The sequence below is a fragment of the Bos indicus genome, chromosome 1, assembly GCF_029378745.1.
Source record: "Bos indicus isolate NIAB-ARS_2022 breed Sahiwal x Tharparkar chromosome 1, NIAB-ARS_B.indTharparkar_mat_pri_1.0, whole genome shotgun sequence".
Classification (NCBI taxonomy): domain Eukaryota; kingdom Metazoa; phylum Chordata; class Mammalia; order Artiodactyla; family Bovidae; genus Bos; species Bos indicus.
Window position 1 is genome coordinate 96,022,985 of NC_091760.1, and position 22,262 is coordinate 96,045,246.

General features: G+C 40.6%; 1 protein-coding gene across 4 annotated transcripts; it reads right to left on the reverse strand.

Moving 5' to 3' along the window:
- Nucleotides 1-8: 8 nt before the first annotated feature.
- Nucleotides 9-19,529, reverse strand: TMEM212 (transmembrane protein 212). Of its 4 annotated transcripts, none has more exons than XM_019959560.2 (4): nt 19,300-19,526; nt 10,208-10,267; nt 8,921-9,244; nt 9-293 (listed from the first exon to the last, which is right to left on the reverse strand). In XM_019959560.2, the coding sequence occupies exons 1-4, from the start codon at nt 19,456-19,458 to the stop codon at nt 273-275; spliced, it is 564 nt and encodes a 187-aa protein (XP_019815119.2). In that variant the 5' UTR covers nt 19,459-19,526; the 3' UTR covers nt 9-272. The 4 variants fall into 4 exon arrangements, with proteins under 4 accessions (XP_019815119.2, XP_070648058.1, XP_019815116.2 ...); XM_070791957.1 differs by having other exon boundaries at nt 8,921-9,063; nt 19,300-19,451; XM_019959557.2 differs by lacking the exon at nt 9-293 and adding an exon at nt 300-4,691 and having other exon boundaries at nt 19,300-19,529.
- Between the last annotated feature and the right edge of the window lie 2,733 nt (nt 19,530-22,262).

The following is a 22,262-nucleotide window of genomic DNA, read 5'->3' on the forward strand; positions in this document are numbered from 1 at the left end:
CAAAGAACAAGAGGAACTTAAAACATTTATTCACTTCTATTTCTATTTCAAATTTTAAAATTCTATGACAACAATGACATAATTTCACTTTTTGTATCATAGCATATAAATCAGAAAAAGGTTAAGCATCAAAGGGCTAAAGTGTACAATTATTTCAATTTTTACTTTAAAAGAACATAGAGGAAAAAAGTTTAAAGATCAAAATAATTTTAGAAATATCTCAAAATAATGGTCACAAATATGACAAATTTAAGAGGAACATTGCTTCAAATTTATTGTCCATTCTTTTGACCCTAGGAAGAAAAAAATACAATACTGTTTATTTCTACAATTTATCAAAGAAAATAGAGTGTCATTTCTGACATTTAATTTAGCCTTTTTTATGTCACAGGAACCCAGTGAAGAATGACTCAAGTAACAGCATCATGGTACCGCTTAAGGATTTAAGAGGAATCACTAGAGAGAACAAAATTGGTGATACTGGTGGAGGGGCATGGCAGAGAAATATAAAAAAAGAACTACGTGTGTCATAAAATATCTGGCATACGCATGAAACGGTCTGGAAGAACCACTACTTTTGTGGGCAGGGTTGTCTATGGAGTGGGGACTCTCTCTGTTCATTGTCTCTTTTGGTCATTTGTTGTTTATTTTGTCTGCTTTGGGTTTTTTTGATAATTACAGAAGGCTAAAGGGCACGTTCTGAAATCTTGACTGAGCCAAGAATTTAAATTTGATTAGAATCGAGGGGAAGAAAGCAAACGCGTGAGGACTTGTCAAATACTATGCTCAGTGTGAGGCTCTTAATAGTAATTATATCATTTCATTTTTCAACATGTGAGGTAGGTGTTGTCTCCATTTTACCAACAGGAAAACTTAGGCTCAAAGAGGTTTCAATATTGATTTGTTCAAGGCTACTCAAATAGTGGATGATAGAAGAAGCCATCACCCTTCAAGCTGTTTGACTTAAACAGTATATATCAGGTTCTTCGTGTAGCCTACTACTGAAAGCAACTCTTCAGTAAACCACCACTCCCTGGTTGTTATTGTTTTTCAGTGGCTCAGTCATGTCCGACTCTCTGTGACCCTATGGAGTGCAGCAGAGAATCCAAATCTACTTTTCTATGTATTCATTTCTGGAGATTCTACTCGGATTCCATGACCATAGTAAATTTCCCCATGACATGTAAATTGTCTTTACATTTAAAATTCTCCTGCTGTAGGTTTCAGTAAGATTTTAGTTATGGCTAGAGGAAAAGGAGTACGTCAAGGCTATATATTGTCACTCTGCTTATTTAACTCATATGCAGAGTACACCACGAGAAACGCTGGGCTGGAAGAAGCACAAGCTGGAATCAAGATTGCCAGGAGAAATATCAATAACTTCAGATATGCAGATGACACCACCCTTAGGGCAGAAAGTGAAGAGGAACTAAAAAGCCTCTTGATGAAAGTGAAAGAGGAGAGTGAAAAAGTTGGCTTAAACCTCAACATTCAGAAAACTAAGATCATGGCATCCAGTTCCATCACTTCATGGGAAATAGATGGGGAAACAGTGGAAACAGTGTCAGACTTTATTTTTGGGGGCTCCAAAATCACCGCAGATGGTGACTGCAGCCATGAAATTAAAAGACGCTTACTCCTTGGAAGAAAAGTTATGACCAACCTAGATAGCATATTGAAAAGCAGAGACATTACTTTGCCAACAAAGGTCCGTCTAGTCAAGGCTATGGTTTTTCCAGTGGTCCTGTATGGATGTGAGAGTTGGACTGTGAAGAAAGCCGAGTGCCAAAGAATTGATGCGTTTGAACTGTGGTTTTGCAGAAGACTCTTGAGAGTCCCTTGGACTGCAAGGAGATCCAACCAGTCCATCCTAAAGGAGATCAGTCCTGAGTGTTCATTGGAAGGACTGATGCTGAGGCTGAAACTCCAATATATTGGCCTCATGCGAAAAGTTGCCTTATTGGAAAAGACTCTGATGCTGGGAGGGATTGGGGGCAGGAGGAGAAGGGGACAACAGGATTAGATGGCTGGATGGCATCATCGACTCGACGGACATGAGTCTGGGTAAACTCTGGGAGTTGGTGATGGACAGGGAGGCCTGGAGTGCTGCGATTCATGGGGTCGCAGAGAGTCGGACACGACTGAGCAATTGAACTAAACTGAACTGAGAGGATATAAAAATGACATTTAGTATTGCAACCTGCTTCTCTCTTCCTCTTTTGATTCTCACACTCACAGTCTCACCTTTCTTGCTCACCGTAGTCCCTGAACTTGAGGAACTCACGTGCTCAGAGAGGAGCTTGAGTACACATGATGTCATGTGAAGGAGTGTGAAGGGGAAAGCAGGGGAATGATACAAACAGATCTGAACCTGAGAGTTCATTCTAGTGCCTGTGTGGAGGATACTTTTTAAGAAAGAGATTGTAAGTGAAGAAGTCTGAGTGAGAGAATATGGGAGCCCAGCCAGGGTCCCCACGGTTGGTATAGAGAAAAGAGGACAGAGTAGAGAAACACTTGAGAGGTATGGTACAGTTGTCAGGAGAAGAAGTGTCATAATGTCTGGACTGGTTCCTCACCTCCCAAAGCCTCCATTATGTTTCACCCTCATTACTTCCTCTCTTTCTCTCCCTTCTTTCATTTGAAGAGGGGTCTCAGGCATCCAATAATAGCTGTCAAGTATTCCCTTCAATTAATAAAATTTAAAGTGTCCAGCCAACAATGTTGCAATCTTAAATGGCTTTGTATTCATAGATTAGCACCGTTACAGTCATTCTGAAATATTCACTAGCAGAAATTGAGTTTTCTTTGTTGAAAACTGAATTTACATGATTATAGGGAATGGAGGCTTCTGATTTCTACTTAAGTTTCTGCTCTGTTATGAAATAAAAATTTCTTCTTTCTTTTAAATCTATTTCTAATTTTTAAAACTATGACATTTAAAATTTGTTAAAAATATATTCACAATAATATTTTACATTGAAAGTGAGGAACAAGGGGGAAAGCCGATTAGGATATTTTTTATTAAATGTTTCAATTGACTGCATGTTAAAAGGAAAATATGTTGAACTCAAAACAATATATAAAGTAAAATTCAACAGAAAGCAGTTCTCTGGTTGCTAACCCCTCCCCACCTATTGCTCCCTCTTTGACAAAATATCAAGCTTATTTTAATACATTACAATGGACACTTTAGTTCATTTCCTCTCTTAGTAAGTTGCTATCACCCTTGGCATGGTCCCACTGATTAAATAGAAAGAAAATATCCTGGGGAAAATACTTCCATTTCTAAAATATGAGTTAATTTTGGTCTGTGAGTAACATAAGAAAAATTGTCCATTAAAAGCATGATTATGCCAAGTCACTTGGAGTACATAAAACTGGAGATACACCACCTAAGAGGTGTGATCCAGTAACAAGGAACCTGGCCTCCAGGCCTGCAAGCCCTGGGAGAGAACCCTGATCTGACAAGAATACCTCGACCTCCTCGTCTGTGAAATGAGTTCAGTGAGCTTTGGAGTGTTGTGAAGAATACAGTGAGCAAAGCATCTGATGAACAGCAGCTGCCCAATAAATAGCACCTATAGTTATTCTTCTATTCCCCAATTTTATGTAACTACTATTATTATTCCAAACAAACTTATGAGGTAAATGGAATAGTGATACCCCGCATTGTGATTCTTTTCCTAGATTCTGATTTTTCTACTGACCAATTTGAGAAGACCACACTATAGAATTTATGAGGAAGAAACACAGTGCATTCTTACAGTTGCATGATCCTGCTTGAGTTTTACTGGATCTACCCAAAGGGATTAGTTCCCAGAGGCACCAGAAAGACCTTGCTATATAGCCCACATGGAACCTCAGACCTTTAGAAGAAGAGTTATAGATGAACTTGTTTCAAAACACTTTTCTATTGCTAATTATGCAGAGTAGGTTTTCTGGAAGATTAGGAACCAGTACATTGCTGCTAATCTGCCTTTAGTTTGAAGAAACGGAAGCCATCCACTTATAATCTGTCCCCATGTTTTAAATTGCATTTAAAGGGTTTACCTACACCTTTTATGGCAAATATTTCTCAATTCATTAAAAAAAAAATAAAACCATCGTATCACATGATAAGGGGAAAATATTTTCTTTCCCCCTTTCATTAAAAAAAAAAAAAACCCAAACATAACAATGAATAATGAAAGGAAAACAGATGAAGCCATTCCATTCCATGGAGGAGGGGCACAGTAGCTGCAGGGGACAGCTGCAGTCTTTCTGGCATCCCAATTCTTTCCTTTCTCATCACTTTATTACTTACCGAACCAAGAATGTAGACAATTTCAGCTATGGTTGTTTTGCATTTTAATTTTTCAACTTAAATTTTATGTGGTGCTCATTTGCCCCATGCACTGAGTGCTAAGCCCACAGGATCACTTCAGTGTGTTGTTGTATGGAGCCACACAAGCAGGGGACTCTCAGTCCTTTCCCAGCTCCACCCCTTCCCATGAGGCCCTACAAATTTGGAAGGATTCACTGTCTTGGTCAGCCTGGACTGCTATAACATACAACCAGGGAATGGATGGCTTAAGCCTCAGATATTTGTTACAGTTCTGGTGGCTGGACTTCCAAGATCAAGGTGTCAGCAGATTCAGTGTCTGGTAGGAGCCCACTTCCTAGTTTGTAGATGGTCCCCTTCTTGCTGTATACTGTTTTGGGGAAGAGAGAAAAAGCACTGGTCTTTTCATTTTCTTATAAGGGCACTAACCCCATCTCTGGTCCCATCACTTCATGGGAAATAGATGGGGAAACAGTGGAAACAGTGTCAGACTTTATTTTTCTGGGCTCCAAAATCACCGCAGATGGTGACTGCAGCCATGAAATTAAAAGACGCTTACTCCTTGGAAGAAAAGTTATGTCCAACCTAGATAGCATATTCAAAAGCAGAGACATTACTTTGCCAACAAAGGTCCATCTAATCAAGGCTATGGTTTTTCCAGTGGTCATGTATGGATGTGAGAGTTGGACTGTGAAGAAAGCTGAGCGCCGAAGAATTGATGCTTTTGAACTGTAGTGTTGGAGAAGACTCTTGAGAGTCCCTTGGACTGCAAGGAGATCAAACCAGTCCATCCTAAAGGAGATCAGTCCTGGGATTTCTTTGATAGGAATGATGCTAAAGCTGAAACTCCAATACTTTGGCCACCTCATGCGAAGAGTTGACTCATTGGAAAAGACTCTGATGCTGGGAGTGACTGGCGGCAGGAGGAGAAGGGGACGACAGAGGATGAGGTGGCTGGATGGCATCACTGACTCGATGGACCTGAGTCTGAGTGAACTCCGGGAGTTGGTGATGGACAGGGAAGCCTGGCGTGCTGCGATTCATGGGGTCACAAAGAGTCGGACACAACTGAGCGACTGAACTGAACTGAACTGAACCCCATCACAGAGTTTCTGATGACTGTCATGACCTCATCCAAATCTAATTACTGCCCAAAGACCCACATCTCTTAATACCATCACAGTAGGGGTTAGGGCTTAGAATTTGGGGGGTGATAACATTGGAGAAGGAAATGGCAGCCTACTCCAGTATTCTTGCCTGGAGAAGTCCTTGGACAGAGGAGCTTGGCAGGCTACAGTCACAGTCACAAAGAGTCAGACATGACTGAAGCAACTTAGCATGCATGCACATGCATGAATATTTAGTCTGTAGCACTCACACCATGCTTTCGTGTTTGTCAAAATCATCACACCCTTCACACCTCTTTCAAACACTTCTTCTTCCGATTTTAGTTGGGTACCAATTGACTGCATGCTCATACACCAGCGCTGTGTGACCTTCAGTAAGATGTTATCAACTATTTGTGTCTCTCCCCTCCCCAATCCATATGTTGAAACCCTAATCCCCACACTGTGATGGTATTTTGCAGTAAGTCATTTGGGAGAAGTTTATATGAGGTCATGCGTGTGGAGCTCCTGTGAGATTAATGTCTGTAAGAAATAGGAGACAATAAGATTGCTCTTCTCTACAACTGGGCCCTGGAAAGGCTATGTGCTCACTCAGTGAGAAGGCAGTCATCCACACCCAGGAAGAAGGCCTCACCAAAACCAACCATGCTAGCACTTTGATCTTGACTTCCAGTCTCTGGAACTGTGAGAAATAAATATGTGTTGGTTAAGCCACCCAGTCTATGGCATTTTTTAACAGCAGCTGAGCTGACTGGGACATGAAATGACTTCAATTCTACTGAACTGAAAAGGCACAGGAAGGAAGAAATAAAGAATGTGGTGATTCCTAAGGGGGTACTTGATTCATTTTTGAAAACATGTTTTTGAACTTACAGAAACAAATCCTTAGGAGGGAATATTTTTCCACATAATATTGACTGTTACATATGGATCTGAAAAAAAATTGATTTTGTTCTACAGTACAACCATAATTTCCCCCAAATCCTCCTTCAAACCACCACTTTCTTCTTTTTATTTTTTATGATTTTTCATAGCTTTTGAGTTTTCTGCTGCTGCTGCTACTGCTGCTAAGTCACTTCAGTCGTGTCCAACTCTGTGCGACCCCATAGACGGCAGTCTACCAGGCTTCTCCGTCCCTGGGATTCTCCAGGTAAGAACACTGGAGTGGGTTGCCATTTCCTTCTCCAGTGCGTGAAAGCGAAAAGTGAAAGTGAAGTCGCTCAGTCGTGTCCGACCCTCAGTGACCCCATGGACTGCAGCCCACCAGGCTCCTCTGTTTATGGGACTTTCCAAGCAAGAGTACCGGAGTGGGGTGCCATTGCCTTCTCCAGAGTTTCCTGCTATGTAGTATATTTACACAAGAGAATTTTAATTTTCAGGCAGACACTTGAAAGTGAAGCTTTTAAAAGCATTTTCACTGTTTTGTTTATATGAAAAAGTGTGAATCAGCAGCATATTTTGCAATGTTTATTAGTTTTAAATAAAAATTTTTAAATATTACTTATCCAGTTCAGCATGTAGGGAATCTAACAACACAACTACATGAAGGTTCATTAAAAGTAGAGTCATTATGTAGAATTCTGTATCCCAACAAATGATCCACCTTTCCTTCTAAAAAAGTTGTCTGTTTTCTAGAGTTTTGATAAACGATCCATTTATTCTACTGCTGAAAACTGTACCTAATGTAGCTGAGATTTCTTCATGATAACAAAGGTTTGTTCAGGCTACACATATTTCTTTTGGGCTCGGGGCAACAGTGGTCTATTTATTAATATAGGACATCATATCCCATTATGTCAGCCACTCATCCTTGCTAATGAAATGTGATTTTCCACCCCTACAGATTAAATGGCATCAAGTCATCTAAGAACATTCATCAAAGACATGCTTATTAAATTTATCTAGAACCCTCAACCACACTAGTACTCCATTTTATGTAAGTTGTATAACTGAAATTCTGTTCAGTAGTGATATTAAGTAAAGCTTGTGCTAGGAAGAGAATTTTCATCAGAATCTCTTGGGACGTGTGTTAAAAATGCACATTCCCTGCCTCCAACCCCAGAATTTCTGATGTAGTGTGAAAGAACCTGGAAAGGATTCTGAAACCTAGTTTCACAAGAACACTGGGTGTTTCTGATGTCATTGAACCCCTTTGAGTAGCATGTTGCAGTTCTACTGGGTCCTGAACTCAGCACAGAAACCACACACCTAGAAACTGTTCTGAGCAAGATGGACAAAGGCAAAAATCTGTGAAGTCACAGAATCTTTCTCTGCTTTCAATTAATTTTCTCTCTCTCCAGGCACTTTAGGTGGTCTCACTGTTGGGTTTCCATGGGGCTGTCTTACCATGCTCTGCATATATTTTTTTCATTCTTTTTTCCCTATCCTCCACCCGAGGTTAAACCTCAATGTTGTGGGGGTTCTGCCTAAAATGATAGCCAGATGTCTGATTAGCCACCCATGTGAAGGGGTTATGACTGTCAACTCTTTAATGGGTGGTTCTCCTAGGCATATGTTCCTTTTAACAAATGACTCTAGAAAGTTAGGTCATTCGCCACAAGGGAGGGATCTCAAATACTAAACTGCTCTGGCAGTACAGTGGGGGTGGTGATTTTGGTATGCTTGCCTTGTTTCTCAGAGAGTTGCTTGTAAAATCAACTCTGTTCCTAAGAATGTACAGGATTTCCTTTGCAGATTTATGAAGACATTGAAGAGGACAAGACTGACCACAAAAGGCATCGAGAGTGCCAAATTCTTGTCTTCCAGCTTTACTGGTCGGTGTTGATAGGATAAAACTAGAAAAAAATTGGCTAACATAACCCAAATTTACTTGACCCTGATATAATCCTAACTTGAATCATAAGGCCAGTATAAGAGTCTGTAGTGGGAAATATCTCTTTTTAGGGATAGGCTGTTCAACCCACAAAAGAGGGACCCAGTATCAACCATAGGAATTTTGAACCAGAAGTCACTTATGCTATTCTTCCAATAAACCCACTCTAACCCTCAAGGAAGCCAAAGCCTTACATCTTAATGGTCTGGCAGAGGAGCAGAGGATGCAAGGCGGGTGATGAGGGAGCCCAGGGTAAATCTGGCCTAATGAAGAGAAATAGCTCTGACGTCTGAATCTGGTCTTACTATCCACTAAGCTGTGTGATAAGCTGGGCAAGTCGTGTGAACTCTTTAGCCTCCATTTACTATCTGTGAAATGGACACATACTAAATATTCAGTTTATATTTCTATTATCATATCATTAATATTATTATCAGCCCTTTTGGAAAAAGAAAGCTGAATCTGATGTTGATGTAAATCAGTCTCTTGGCTGGGGTAGAAGTAGAAAGAGGGGGAAAATTTTGGTTATACAAGATACACAGGTAAATAAGAGAGACAGATCAAGTATTAATATACCAAACTTTCCATGTTAGCATTTAAAATGGAACAAGAAGTGTCTGCCCTGTTCTGGAAACTTACATTGACATGTCCATTCTGGATAAGTCTTGCAGAAAGTGTGATGAACGCTGTCAGGGAGACACAGAGCATGGCAGAGCTCAGGCACAGGTCGAAGGCTTGCAGTGTCAGGTGGTACTCTTCATAGTGCGGTGGGTCCACACAGACTGATGGGAATTTTGCATACGGAAAAGGATAAGCAACTGCATAACCGAGGTAATTGATCCCTGCAATCCCTGAGAGTGAGTAGAAGCAATACGGGCCAAGGAGAGCAGAAACCAAGGCTACTGTAAAATGAAGTGGGCATCCCATCATGCTCAGAATCACAAAGGTGAAACTAGCTTCCCACTGAAAATAAAACATAAACAGATGATTACTTTGGGAGCTCGATGTTTTAGAAGCTTCTTAGCAACACGAGGGAAAAAGAGAGGCTGCCTATTAATCTTTCCTACTGGGAAATGAAGAAGAAATGGTTTACAGCTACCTCTTTAGGTCCTTTTGTTTTCCTCTTGACCCTTCAATATGAGAGAATAACATATCAACCCACTGGGGCAGAAATGAAATCAACTCCATTCAAGAAACATTTATTTATCTCCTATCCCATGTTGAGAACCAGTCTAGGGTGGGAAAAACAGAAATGAGTGAACAGAATCCCTGCCTTACTCTAGGACTTGGTTATTCAGGGTGTGGTCCATGGTCCTGGAGAACTGACACCCTCTGGGAGCTTATTAGAAATGGAGAATCTCAGTCTCTTGCAGATCTTCTGAGTCAGAATCTGCATTTTAACCAGAACCCCAGGTAACTCACACATAAAGTTTCAGAAGCTCTGCTGTGGCCATGGGAAGAGGAGCTATAATCTGCTCAAGGTAGTCTTTCTGTACTTGACTCTATGCTGTTGAAATGCAAGACACAGACTTTTCATCCTTTTTATGGGAGAAGCAGTAGAGAGATTGGAAAGAGATCCCAAACAGCAATTGAGAACTTGAAGATGAATCATTAAAACAGACAAGACTACAGATCCATTTTTGCAAAATGTAATTCAGGAAGACTAACACTGGTTCTGTTCTTCCCAAACTGTTAATCAAATACTTAAATACCATAATCAGTAACTTGTAGAAAATGCTTAGAGCAGGTATCAGATAAAAATTAGTCATTTAAAACAGTGTTTTATTGAAATGCATTATAATAAGGCATAAATTAGACAAAAGTCAGTTTTAATCAGAAATCACATTCTTTGTGTTCTATCCTGAACTAGTAGAGATTTGACCTTCAAACTTACTCTACCACTTTACTTGACATCTATGTATTTACCAGGTATCTCTGCGTCCACTCTTTGTGAGCCAACAGTAGGAGGATACCAGTTGTGACGGCCTGTAAAAGGAACATGGTAAAACAACATCCATGAGAGAAGGTGCCTCTGGAAAGAGTTCAATCTGCTTCACAGTTTGACAACTTTATCACGAACTGGAAGGAATTGCAGATAGCTCAGTGGGTTTATGGCTTTGATCACCTCCTCATCAGTGATGCCAATGAGGAAAAGAAGCCATCAGTGTCACAAAGACACGATTCACACAGGCTCATTTTTTAAATTTTCCATCTTGCCATTGCCATCACAGTTATAACCTTTACTACTGTAAGATGTCACTGCAATAAAAGCTTGGCTTTATAACCCTTGCCATATGTTTTATTTTGATTAATAGTCTATTGTTCTTTTTTCTCACAAATTGCTAAAATTACAAACAGAAGGAACTGGAATGGAAATGTGTCACAAAACTTCCTCCCCACCCCACCCCCACTCCACCCCACCCCTTGACCCCCGACAAACCCTCCCAGTAGCATATCTTCTACTGTTTGCTTTCTTCAGAGATTTTGCAGGCTTGCCCTGCTGGTGGGATACTAATCCATGATCTCTATTTTTCAAGTAATAAAAATTATCATTAGAATAAATGCATGACGGGGCATTTATGGTTCTAGGGGCAGTGGTGTCCAACTTTCCAAAAGAGATTTTTTTAACAGTCTCCGTTGAAGAAAAAGGTCCCAAATGCAGAATGAAAATAGTTCAACAAAGGAGGGAATGGTGTCATCAGAATTGAGTATCAGACAGTGGGGAAAAATTCTGGACTCATCTTCGATTTGGCACTGGGTCTGATGGAGACCTTTGTGGCCACTGAATCCAGAAATTGCTTATTCCCAACCCATAAATAATTTGTCCCTGTGCAAGGAATGTTTTGAGGTTGAGAGAGAAAACCAGGAAGAGATGTGCCTAAAATAAGATATAGAATGAGGACAGGACTAAAAATAGTTATAATTTAGGATTTTAAAATTTTACAGTTTAAGACAGAGAAATAAACTTCACTGTATGGTATCAACAAATTTAAGGAGAAAAAAAATCAGAGTTCTTACCAAAATGGTTTTGTGGGATGTTACTTTTTGTAGCTCCAGGTCTAGTATATTTATTGTTTTGAGAAACAGATTTTCATCTTCCTGGCATATTCTATTTTGAATATTGGATTTAGAGAATTTGAGAGTGAGGGGGAAAAGCACACACACATACACTCACACAACACTTCTCATGCAGCTAAGCCTGAAATTCCAGATTTGGCATCACCATCCCATTAAACTCCCATGGATAAAAACAGAACCATCTGTAGTCAAACGAGGTTGGGCTTGATTCTGCAAGAGGAAAGTTTCCAAGCGACCCTATGGAGGTTGAGCCAGCATAAATAGTACAACAAAACAAGAGAATTATTAAGAGCAACTGTAGCACTGATGCTAAGCCCGGGGCCAATCTCTGCGTTCAGAGGCAAAGCGCTCAACTGACACGTCACTCCTCCACGCATGAGAAACTCTAAAGCAAACGAAATAAAAAGCAAAGGAGACACCTCTCCTGATTGAAGTCCAAGTAGATAACTGACATTATCAGATGCTTACATTCTAGATTGCCTTAACTACATTGGCACAAACCATTTCTTTCCTTTCAAAAGTTGAAAAATCCTGCAGAATTGCAGCTGCCTGTTATTTCTGTTGTAGCTGCCAGCTTGAATTTTGCTTTGTTTACACAAAACTTTGAAAAAGATCTTTCATGGGGGAGGTTGGTGTATGAATGCCATTCAGTAACTTGTTCAATCCACCCTGAAGATGGTGACTCAGGACCCAAGCACACCCATCTCTTTTGGTGCCTGGCTGTGGGTGGGACATGGAGTGAGGGTGTTTCCCCAAGAGTCACAGGCTTTCCCCTTGCCTCCTTTCATTACAAAAAAATATATATTTTTAGATAGGGAAAAGGAAAAGAATTTTAAAAAGAGAGATTTGAGAATAGGGAAGAGAAGTCAATTGGGAAAAGGAAATGATGACATTTTGAGAGGTGAAGAGTTGGGCAGAGAGGGGCGGTCCGGTTGTGAGGAAAGGCAGAGGGGAGGCTGTGGTTGGGGAGGGTGTGAGTGCAGAGGGTGACCCAGCCCTGCAGCCTCTGCCTTCTCGTCTGGCTGTGGACCTGTTCTCTGGGAGCAGCTTGAGGGACAATACTTGGGTCTTGCAAAAGTTGCTGCTCATATTCTGCATGCTAATTGTGAACCCTCCCACTAAATCTTTAAATGGCCCCAGTAAGGATGCAGTTCCCAGAAGCAGATGAATTGAAGGAAGCAGAGAGCTTCACAGCAGAAATAGAAACTTTTAGAGGAATCCTAATAATATGGGTTAATTTACGCACTTACAGACATCTATTTTGGGGGTACTGGTTCATGATAGGCACTATGCCAATGGAATAACGATAATAACATTGAGAGTTTATTGTGCACTAACTGGATACCAGGCGCTCTACCAAACACTTTACGAGTGTTAATTCATTTAATCCTCACAATGAATGACCCTAGGAGGAAATCATTTTCTAGTTTTTAACTGAGGCACAGAGAAGCTAAATAAGAAAGGCCAGCTCACCAAGCAATAATTATACAAACCATGGCTCCAACTCTAAACGGAATTTACAGTCCAGATGTGAAAGGAAGGACATAAGAATGTCCACAAAATTAGGCAGGAAGAGTGAGTACTTTCTGTGTGGGAAGAGGTTGGTGACAAGATACCACTTCCGGGGGACAATCGCTGATGGAGGCGATTGCTTGAAGGATGGTTGTGATTTCAGTGGGAGAGACAGAGGAAAGGGCAGTGCAGGCAGCTGGGACCTCATATACACAGGGGGGAACATGGCAGGCGTGCTTGGGGAATGAAAGGTGAGAGGAGCCAGGACCATCAGAGGGTCAGTCCCTGGCAGAGAGGAGTAGGAAACCAGGCTTGAAAGCCACAAGAGGCCAAGTGGAGGAGGGCCTCAAAATCCAGGCTAACAAACCTGAACTTTGGATGATGAAGCGACACTGAAGATTTTCAAAGACAGGACTAGATGGACACAGCAGAGGTTTAGAAAGATAAGCCATTTGTTGCATGCTGGATAGGTATGGAGTAAGACCTAGAGATCTCTGTAAGACCCTGCTCTTCAAGCTTTTTCTTTAAACCTCTACCCATAGTAAGATACATATTTTGCGTCATGGCCAAGTTATAAATATTTTTACATGATAACACATAACTTTATTATGTGATATAACTCTTTTCTGTTTGATTCTATTCTATATGTTTAAATACTCACTACCCCACAGCTTGATTTTATAATCCACTAACACACAGATTCTCAGTTTAGCTATCAAAGTTTCAAGGCGTAAAACCTGAGTGGGGTGGGAAGTGGTAAGGAGGTTGGCGGGGTTGCGCAGTGAGAACAAAAAAGGAAAAGAACACAGCGATTTTGCCTCGTGGGAAAAATACCAGTTACTTGGCAGTGGATTGGACGTGGTGGGGTGGAAGTGGGGCTGAAATGGGCTGGATTAGTGTGTTGCTGCCCTGAGTACAGTCTTAAGGACCAGTAGTATCTCATCTCTTGGGAACTTGTCAGACATGCAGAATCTCAATTGCCCTTTAGAGTCATAGAATCAGAGCTGACATTTTTAACAAAATCTTTAGTTGTATTGGTGTTTTTCTTTCTGGCTTACTTCACTCTGTATAGTAGGCTCCAGTTTCATCCACCTCATTAGAACTGATTCAAATGTATTAAATGTATTAATGGCTGAGTAATATACTCCATTGTGTATATGTACCACAGCTTTCTTATCCATTCATCTGCTAATGGGCATCTAGGTTGCTTCCATGTCCTGGCTATTATAAACAGTGCTGTGATGAACATTGGGGTACACGTGTCTCTTTCAATTCTGGTTTCCTTGGTGTATATGCCCAGTAGCGGGATTGCTGGGTCATAAGGCAGTTCTATTTCCAGTTTTTTAAGGAATCTCCACACATATATATGAAATTTAGAAAGATGGTAATGATAACCCTGTATGCGAGACAGCAAAAGAGACACAGATGTATAGAGCAGTCTTTTGGACTCTGTGGGAGAGGGAGAGGGTGGGATGATTTGGGAGAATGGCATTGAAACATGTATAATATCATATATGAAATGAATCACCAGTCCAGGTTCAATGCATGATACTGGATGCTTGGGGCTGGTGCACTGGAATGACCCAGAGGGATGATGGTATGGGGAGGGAGGAGGAAGGGGGGTTCAGGATGGGGAACATGTGTACACCTGTGGCGGATTCATGTTGATGTATGGCAAAACCAATACAATATTGTAAAGTAATTAACCTCCAATTAAAATAAATGAATTTATATTAAAAAATAAATAATTTTTTTAAAAAAAAAGAAAAAAAAAATCTCTAGTTGATTTGGCTTCCCAGGTGGCTCAGTGGTAAAGAAATTGCCCACCAATGCAGGAGACACAGGAGACACAAGTTCAATCCCTGGCTCAGGAAGATCCCCTGGAGAAGCGAATGGCAACCCATTCCAGTATTCTTGCATTGAGAATCCCATGGATGCAGGAGCCTGGCATTGCTCTGTCCATGGAGTTGTAGAGAGGTGGACCCAACTGAGCACGCATGTGCACACTGGCCACAAGTGTGCTAGTTGGTTCATATGCACGTTTCAGTTTGCGAAACACTAGAGGAAAGTGAAGGAAAATGAAAGTGAAGTCGCTCAGTCGTGTCCAATTCTTTGCGACCCCATGGTTGCAAAGACCTACACCAGGCTCCTCCATCTATGGGATTCTCCAGGCAAGAATACTGGAGTGGGATGCCATTTCCTTCTCCAGATCTTCCCAACACAGGGATCGAACTCAGGTCTCCCACATTGCAGGCAGATGCTTTACCATCTGAGCCACCAGGAAAGCTAGAGGAAAGGATTAAGTCAAAATTCACTTGAGAGTTTGAAATTGAGTTCAAAGACTATCAAGTCAGAAGAAGAAATAAGTACTTTTGGTGGTAATATGATTACATTTTTGGACAAATTAAGCTTCAAAAAGCTTAGGTGATCTAAGTGGAAAACAGACCATTGGCTGGTTGGAAATCACAGGACTGCTGACGCTATAAGAGTCTTAAGCATTTGGTGCCATCAAGCCCCTTCTCTAATGGTTGATGAAACTGGAGATTGCATGAATGAGTCTAGCCGGCTTTTCTCCAAAGTTCCTATCTCCAAGCAGGACTGTGGGTGCAGCACCGCTGCTCACTGCTGGCCAAGCCACTGGACCCTGCAGGCTTTAGGTCTTGTTTTTAAATTCACTCCACTTCAGTCTCTTCATCAGAATTTGATCTACAGGCCAGGTTTTCCAGGATTAAAGTGGAGCTCAGTCCTTAAGGCACTATGATCTCCTTGCTGCGCACTTTCTAGCAGCTGATACCTTTAAATAACCTACATCAGAAATCCAAGGAAAACTGCCTATCACGTTGCTGTCCAAATTGAGGTGAGAGTCTGAAAATGAATATTTGTGAAGACTAGAAAGCCTTGAATGAAAGTCACCAAACAAATACAAAGTATAGACGACTTCTAAAAATGTCTCTCTTCTAATCTCAAAAGAGATATGGAGTCATTTTCAAAAGAAAATATTATTGAAGTGTAAAAGTCATCTTTCCACCAAAGGAAGATACATTCCACACACAAGTTGAGAAGTGATTGGCAGAGATGGCTGTAGGATGAGTCAGAGACCTTTTGAGATTGACCCTGATCAGACAGAGCTGTGGTTTACTATGAAAACTCACTAGGAAAAAAAAAATCAGACTGTTCCAAATTTAGATATTATTGAAAGAGTGAGCTTTCTTATTGCTTTCCTTCTCATGAGGGTTTTTTTTCCTGCTTCAGTATAAATATCAGCTGGACCTTTATTCTTTGCAGTCTAATCAGAGTTCAACTGTATAAGGAGTTTTGATCTATCAAAATGGAGAGCATGTGATTCACCACTCATTTAACACTGGCAATATCAGGCAAATATCAGGCAAACACTGGCAAATATCAGGCAATATTTACTGAATATCTAGCATGATATTTACTCACTCTGTTTTAAGTGTTGGACATATAGCAGTGAATAAAATAGATTAAAAAAAATCCTGCCTTTGTACCATGCACATTTGGGGGGAAGTGTGACAATAAATAAGTCAATTACATGGTATATTAGATGGTATTAAGGGCCATGGGTGAAAAATAGAACAATGTATGAGAGACTGAGAATACCAACGTGGGGGAGGTTTATAATTTTAAATACAGCAATGAGGGAGGGCATCTGTGAGAAAGCGACATTTGACCCAAGAAGTGAAGGAAGTTAGAGAATAAGCTGTGTGAGAAAAGGCTTCAGACAGAGAACTGGCAGTGCAAAGGCCCTGAGGCAGACACACCTTGGAATGTGATGGGAAAGAAATGAGCTAAAAGTAGAGTGGTAGGAGGTGAGGTCCAGGAGGTAACATGATAGGGAACTCAGCATGTCATCAGGGAACAGAATGGGAGAGTGAGGCAGGTGCAAGGGATTAGGAACAAAGGGCTTGGACAGAGTGGGGCATAAATCAAAAGCATGGTATTAACTAGCATTTGTAGGGCTTTAAAATTGGCAAAACTCTTTATTATGAAGTCTTTGTTCAAATTGTGTTCCTTCTCTCTGAGCCTCTTAGGTTAGACAGTTTCACATGGGCGCTCTAGCTGTGAAAGTCCATGTTCTAAAGGTAAAGGCAATGAAGAACCAGCTGAATGAGGGCCCTGCTCTTGACTACATACCAAGAATGTCAAAGTCAGGCCTTGAACAACGCCCACCTTCTCAAATCCTAACTCTCTGACTCTACTTCCCTATGCTGTCACTCTCAAAATCAAAAAGCCACTGACTAGTTCTGTGCTACCATATCATTTCTCTGGGCCTGATTAGCTAAATGAAGCATGATTAGTGAAACAGATGTTTGGTGTAGAAAGCTTATATTCAATAATTTGTGAACTAAATCAAATCACCAATATCTGTTGACTATATTATGATAGACCCAGCAGGGATAAGCAAAGATGTATAAGAAAGGGACACAGGGTTGAACTATAAACCATGGTTTTGTTAAACTCTGGGTCAATTGTAAAGTCAGAATTTTCTTTTTAATATTGAATAGAAAATATGAGAATTTGCTTCACACAGAAACTAAAGTATTTTTTTGTGTGTGAATCTTTTGTTCTATAAATCTAGTTATATGTATGTTTCAATATCTATCTTTTTCCCTTGAAAGATTTATTTATGTACATTTCACGTCTTGATGTAAAATACTTTTCTTACTCTGGATCACCAACAAAGAAGTTGGTAGTCTTTTGTATAAGTGTAACTGTCATCTCTGCATTCTAGTAGATGTTTAATAAACATTTTCTTGAATGACTGTGTGGTTTGTGGTAGGGGTTGGGGGAAAGAGGAAAAGTTCAACACTTGGGTGGTGGTTGTAAAAAAAATGTGTTAAATAAAGAAAAGAAAAATGCCATCAAGTGGTTTCCACGTTCAGTTCCTTGCTCCTCCCATCCAGTGTTCCTCCATCTGCACACCATCATTAAAGCCCCCTAGACTGTGTGCCTTTAATAGCAAGACTTTATTTTACTTTCCATTGTAACTCAAGATTGTAGTAGGCTATCAATATATATTTATTTAATAAATAAATTAAAATGATATTTCCTAGGGATTTTCTTTTAAATGATATCTCCATTAAAGTTTGATTTTTTTTTTAAAAGACTTAAGGGAATTCCCTGAAGGCTTCCCCTTCCAATGCAGAGGGGTGAGGGTTCAATTCCTGGTCAGGAAACTAAGATCCCACATGCCCCACAGCCAAAAAGACAAAAACAAAAAAAAAACATAAAACAGAAGGAATATTGTAACGAATTCAATAAAGACTTTTAAAACGGTCCACATGAAAAAAATCTTAGAAAAAGGACAAGATATTGCCCCTCTCAACAGTGGCTATATTGTAAGAGAAAACTCCATAAGATCAACAAGTTTCAAAATCGAATTATCTAGTTTCCAATAATGAGTATCAGGCATCCCGGGAAACAATGAGAGAAGGATTTGTTGAATGTTCAGGCCTCTGTAACTCCTCTTCCATCATGCTACCACCTACTCCAAGGCTACGTGTGTTTGTTTCTTTGACCCAGAAGCTGAGGTACCAGTATGATGGTTCATCTGTGAGACCATTTAACAGGCAGACACTGAGCAGTTACTTGGTATCCACGTGTATTTGGCACATGCAGGTTTGGCAACACATGAAGCTAGTGAAGCCCATCACCCAACTTCTTCAGTTACTTTCAGTGCAAACAGTTTTGTTCAAAGAAAAGGATGGGAGAACTAAGGTTTGGGGCTTGCAAACTTTTTGGTCACATAAACACAACCTTAGTGTTTCTAATAAAAGTATTTGCCTGAAAATCATTTTACTTTGTTCTTCATTTAAAAATTATTTTTCATGGTTTGTATTTTTTTTCTACACTCAGATTTTGAAAGATAGATTCCAATTTCTCAGAATGTCAAGGTGATAAGAGTAAAATAAAGTAACTTTTGAGAGAATAGCATTTCATTATAGTATATCTGATACATTGTGTGTGTGTGCATGCTAAGTCACTTCAGCCATGTCCGACTCTTTGCAACCGCACAGACTAAAGCCCACCAGGCTCTTGTGTCCATGGGATTCTCCAGGCAAGAATACCAGAGAGGGCTGCCATGCCCTCCTTCAGGGAATCTTCCCAACCCAGAGATTGAACCAATGTCTCTTATGTCTCCTGCATTGGCAGGCAGGTTTGCCACTAATGCCACCTGATATACTGTATACATGATTAAATGACATTAAGAAATACTTATATTTTAAAAGATAACTAATAGAAATCAATGTTCTAAGGTACAATCTGATTTTCTGTAGAATTTTTATGTCTTCATGTTGTTGAAAAACTTTAAAAGATGTATCATTCTCATCCCACTTTCCCCTCCCTTTTTCCTTTATTCTCTCAACACATGTAATAAAAACATTAATATTAAAATATTTTCCTACCAAAACTCCATTCCAAATGGGACAGGCAATCCAGACACTCCATCCCGTGAACCAAAACTTGCAGGAAAAGACTGGGAAGAAAGCAATAACTCCAGAGAATACACTGAGAGCCCCCAGAGTAATGAGAACCCAGCCAGCAGACTGGTATAAATGCTGCATTTTCCTCTGTGATTTGGGTCCTGGGTCTCAAAGACGTCCCGTTACCAAAACATGAGAGTATGTCAGGCCTTGATAAACAGAAGTTTCTAAGAGACAGTAGCCATGACACATGTGGACTGTTGATCCACTTGGAAACAAGATTATATTTGTTTTTAGTGAAATAATAACAAAATGGAGTGAAATAATCCTCCACATAAATTTGACACAATAAATTCTAATACTTCAGACAGAGACAGAGAGATCATTCCTTGTTTTGGGCCACCGCCTTCATTCCCTTCATTCTGCCCTGTCGTGGGGAGTGACCACTTCCTGGCTTAATCAGATTCAAAGGCTTGCTGACTGAGCTAATTGTTTCTCAACTCAACCTGCCTGGTGGTTGCAGCAGAAAGCCAACATCCTTTGTGCACAATAGATCCACTTTCCCAGCACAATTTCCCACAAAACAAAGTAAAAATAAGCACTCTGATCATTTTTCAGTACATTTAATTTAAATGATTTAAAGCAAAAGCAAGACCTCTCCATCCCTTCAAAGTTCAGTTCTACTTATAATTTTTGAATTTTTGATATGAATTTATCCCCCAACCGGCACAAGCTTCATTAGGGACTTCTACATTGTTTTCACTAAACCAGCTTCACCTCAGTTAATTTATTGTTAATTCAATTATCAAGTAAAGGGCAAAGATGGAAATGTGTGCAGTTACAAAATAAACTTTGAGGAGTAATTCATTATTTGGTTGAATTATTGATCTCCACAAATTGTAATTCAAAATTTAGATGATGGGCTCATCAACATTTAAGCAATCACAAAAGTTCATCTCTTAATTTTCATGTGTTGTGAGAAAGTGACTTGTATTTGCTTTTGACTCAAAGGACAGGTTTGACCATCTCCTTCAAGATAACATCTGGAAAACACAGACCACTTTCAGACGACTTGTGATTAAATAGCCTATGCAATGTTAGTACCTTTTCTCTTTTTCCTTAAATAAAATGAGGAAAATAATTTTGTTGATGGAAAGATTGTGGTGTAGAACAAGGCTTTTGGAGTCCAACAGCTAGGATCCTGTCCTAGTTCCAGTCTCTACAAGGGATACGTCCTTAAGCAAGGGCAAGTCACTTAGATTTTCTAGGACTGTTTTTTCATTTGGGGAATGGGAACAAAATTAGCATTTATCTTACTAGGTGATGGTTGTGAGGATTAAATGAGCCAATACAGGTAAAATGTGTAGCACTGAGCATGCATGCTCAGTCACTCAGTTGTGTCCGACTCTTTGTGACCCCAAGGACTGTAGCCTGCCAGGCTCCTCTGACCCTGGGATTCTTCAGGCAAGAACACTGGAGTGGGTTGCCATGCCCTCCTCCATAGCTGCGGCTAAGTCGCTTCAGTCGTGTCTGTCTCTGTGCGACCCCAGAGACGGCAGCCCACCAGTCTCCCCCGTCCCTGGGATTCTCCAGGCAAGAACACTGGAGTGGGTTGCCATTTCCTTCTCCAATGCATGAAAGTGAAAAGTGAAAGTGAGGTCGCTCAGTCGTGTCCGACTCTCAGCGACCCCATGGACTGCAACCCACCAGGCTCTGCCGTCCCTGGGATTCTCCAGGCAAGAATACTGGAGTGGGGTGCCATTTCCTTCTCCATAGCACTGACATCCAAATAGCAAAGATGCCTGAGAAGATACCTGTTATTTTATCAGGATGTTCCATCTTTGGAGTTCTTTCAGAAGTAAGAGACAAAGGCACAGTTTTCATTGTTTCTCTTATCTGTCACCTTACAGACACTATGTTTGACCTTTGCTGATAGCTTGGAAAAGCTCCCAAAGGATGCTCGTGGGTACAGCTGAGGAGAGAAGCTTCTCTCTGATCCTCTCCCTTTTTCTGTCTTAATCACCATTCCACAGTGTCACCCAGATTTTGAAGAAGTTGCATCTCTAGATATATAGAATTCAGAAAACCAGCTCAGACTTTCCACTATAGCTGTTATTTTCCATCTCCTCTCAACACTGTGAGTGTAGTCTCTAATTCCCCTCTCCCCCTACCAGTGCCACTAGGTAAGTTCCACATGATCAGAGGCCTTGTACGTCTTATAAATCCCCTAGGTGTATAAGATATTGCCAACACCTAGAATCATGTCTAGCACAGAGTAGACACATAGGATACACTTGTTAAATTGATGAATCCATTCGACTTCCCAGCTATGCAATTGCGGTCCCACAGGTCTGCCTCCCTGTAGCTCTGTGCCTGTGCACCACGGCCAGTGTGTGCTAATGTCAGTGCGTTCCTTTGTTACACAGGCAAGGGGTCTGGGACTGAAGAAAAACTTGTTTGGTTTGAGCTGTTTTGACTTTTTCCTTTACTTTTTATCTCAAGGTTATAGCTACATGGTATGTCAGTGTACTGTGGGTCAGATCACTCTCTCCCGTTTGCATGTTTGGAAAATAAAGACTGTTGAAACATTCATGTTAAACAGTACAAAGATGGCAAACAAAAGGAATAGTTTTTGTTTCAGTCTGGGGGGTGCTTTTTCAGGGTAGTGACGCTGACAGGCTAACCCTGACTCTGCCATTGTGACCTGTAACCCTGAACTTACTAGTGATTAGAAAAGTCGTCACCACTTACTGTAACAAAGAGAAGGGGCAGAAGGAGAACTAAGGATTTCTCTGTGTGTTTTCCCTGACCGAGGAAATCTTTCCTCGTGATTTCTTTCCACACTGATTTCATGAAAGCAAGAAGATGTGTAGGGAGGGCAGCTATCGGGAAAGAAGAGAAGTGTAATTCTGCTCCCGGCCCAGGCTTCCTCTCAGACTGGCCAT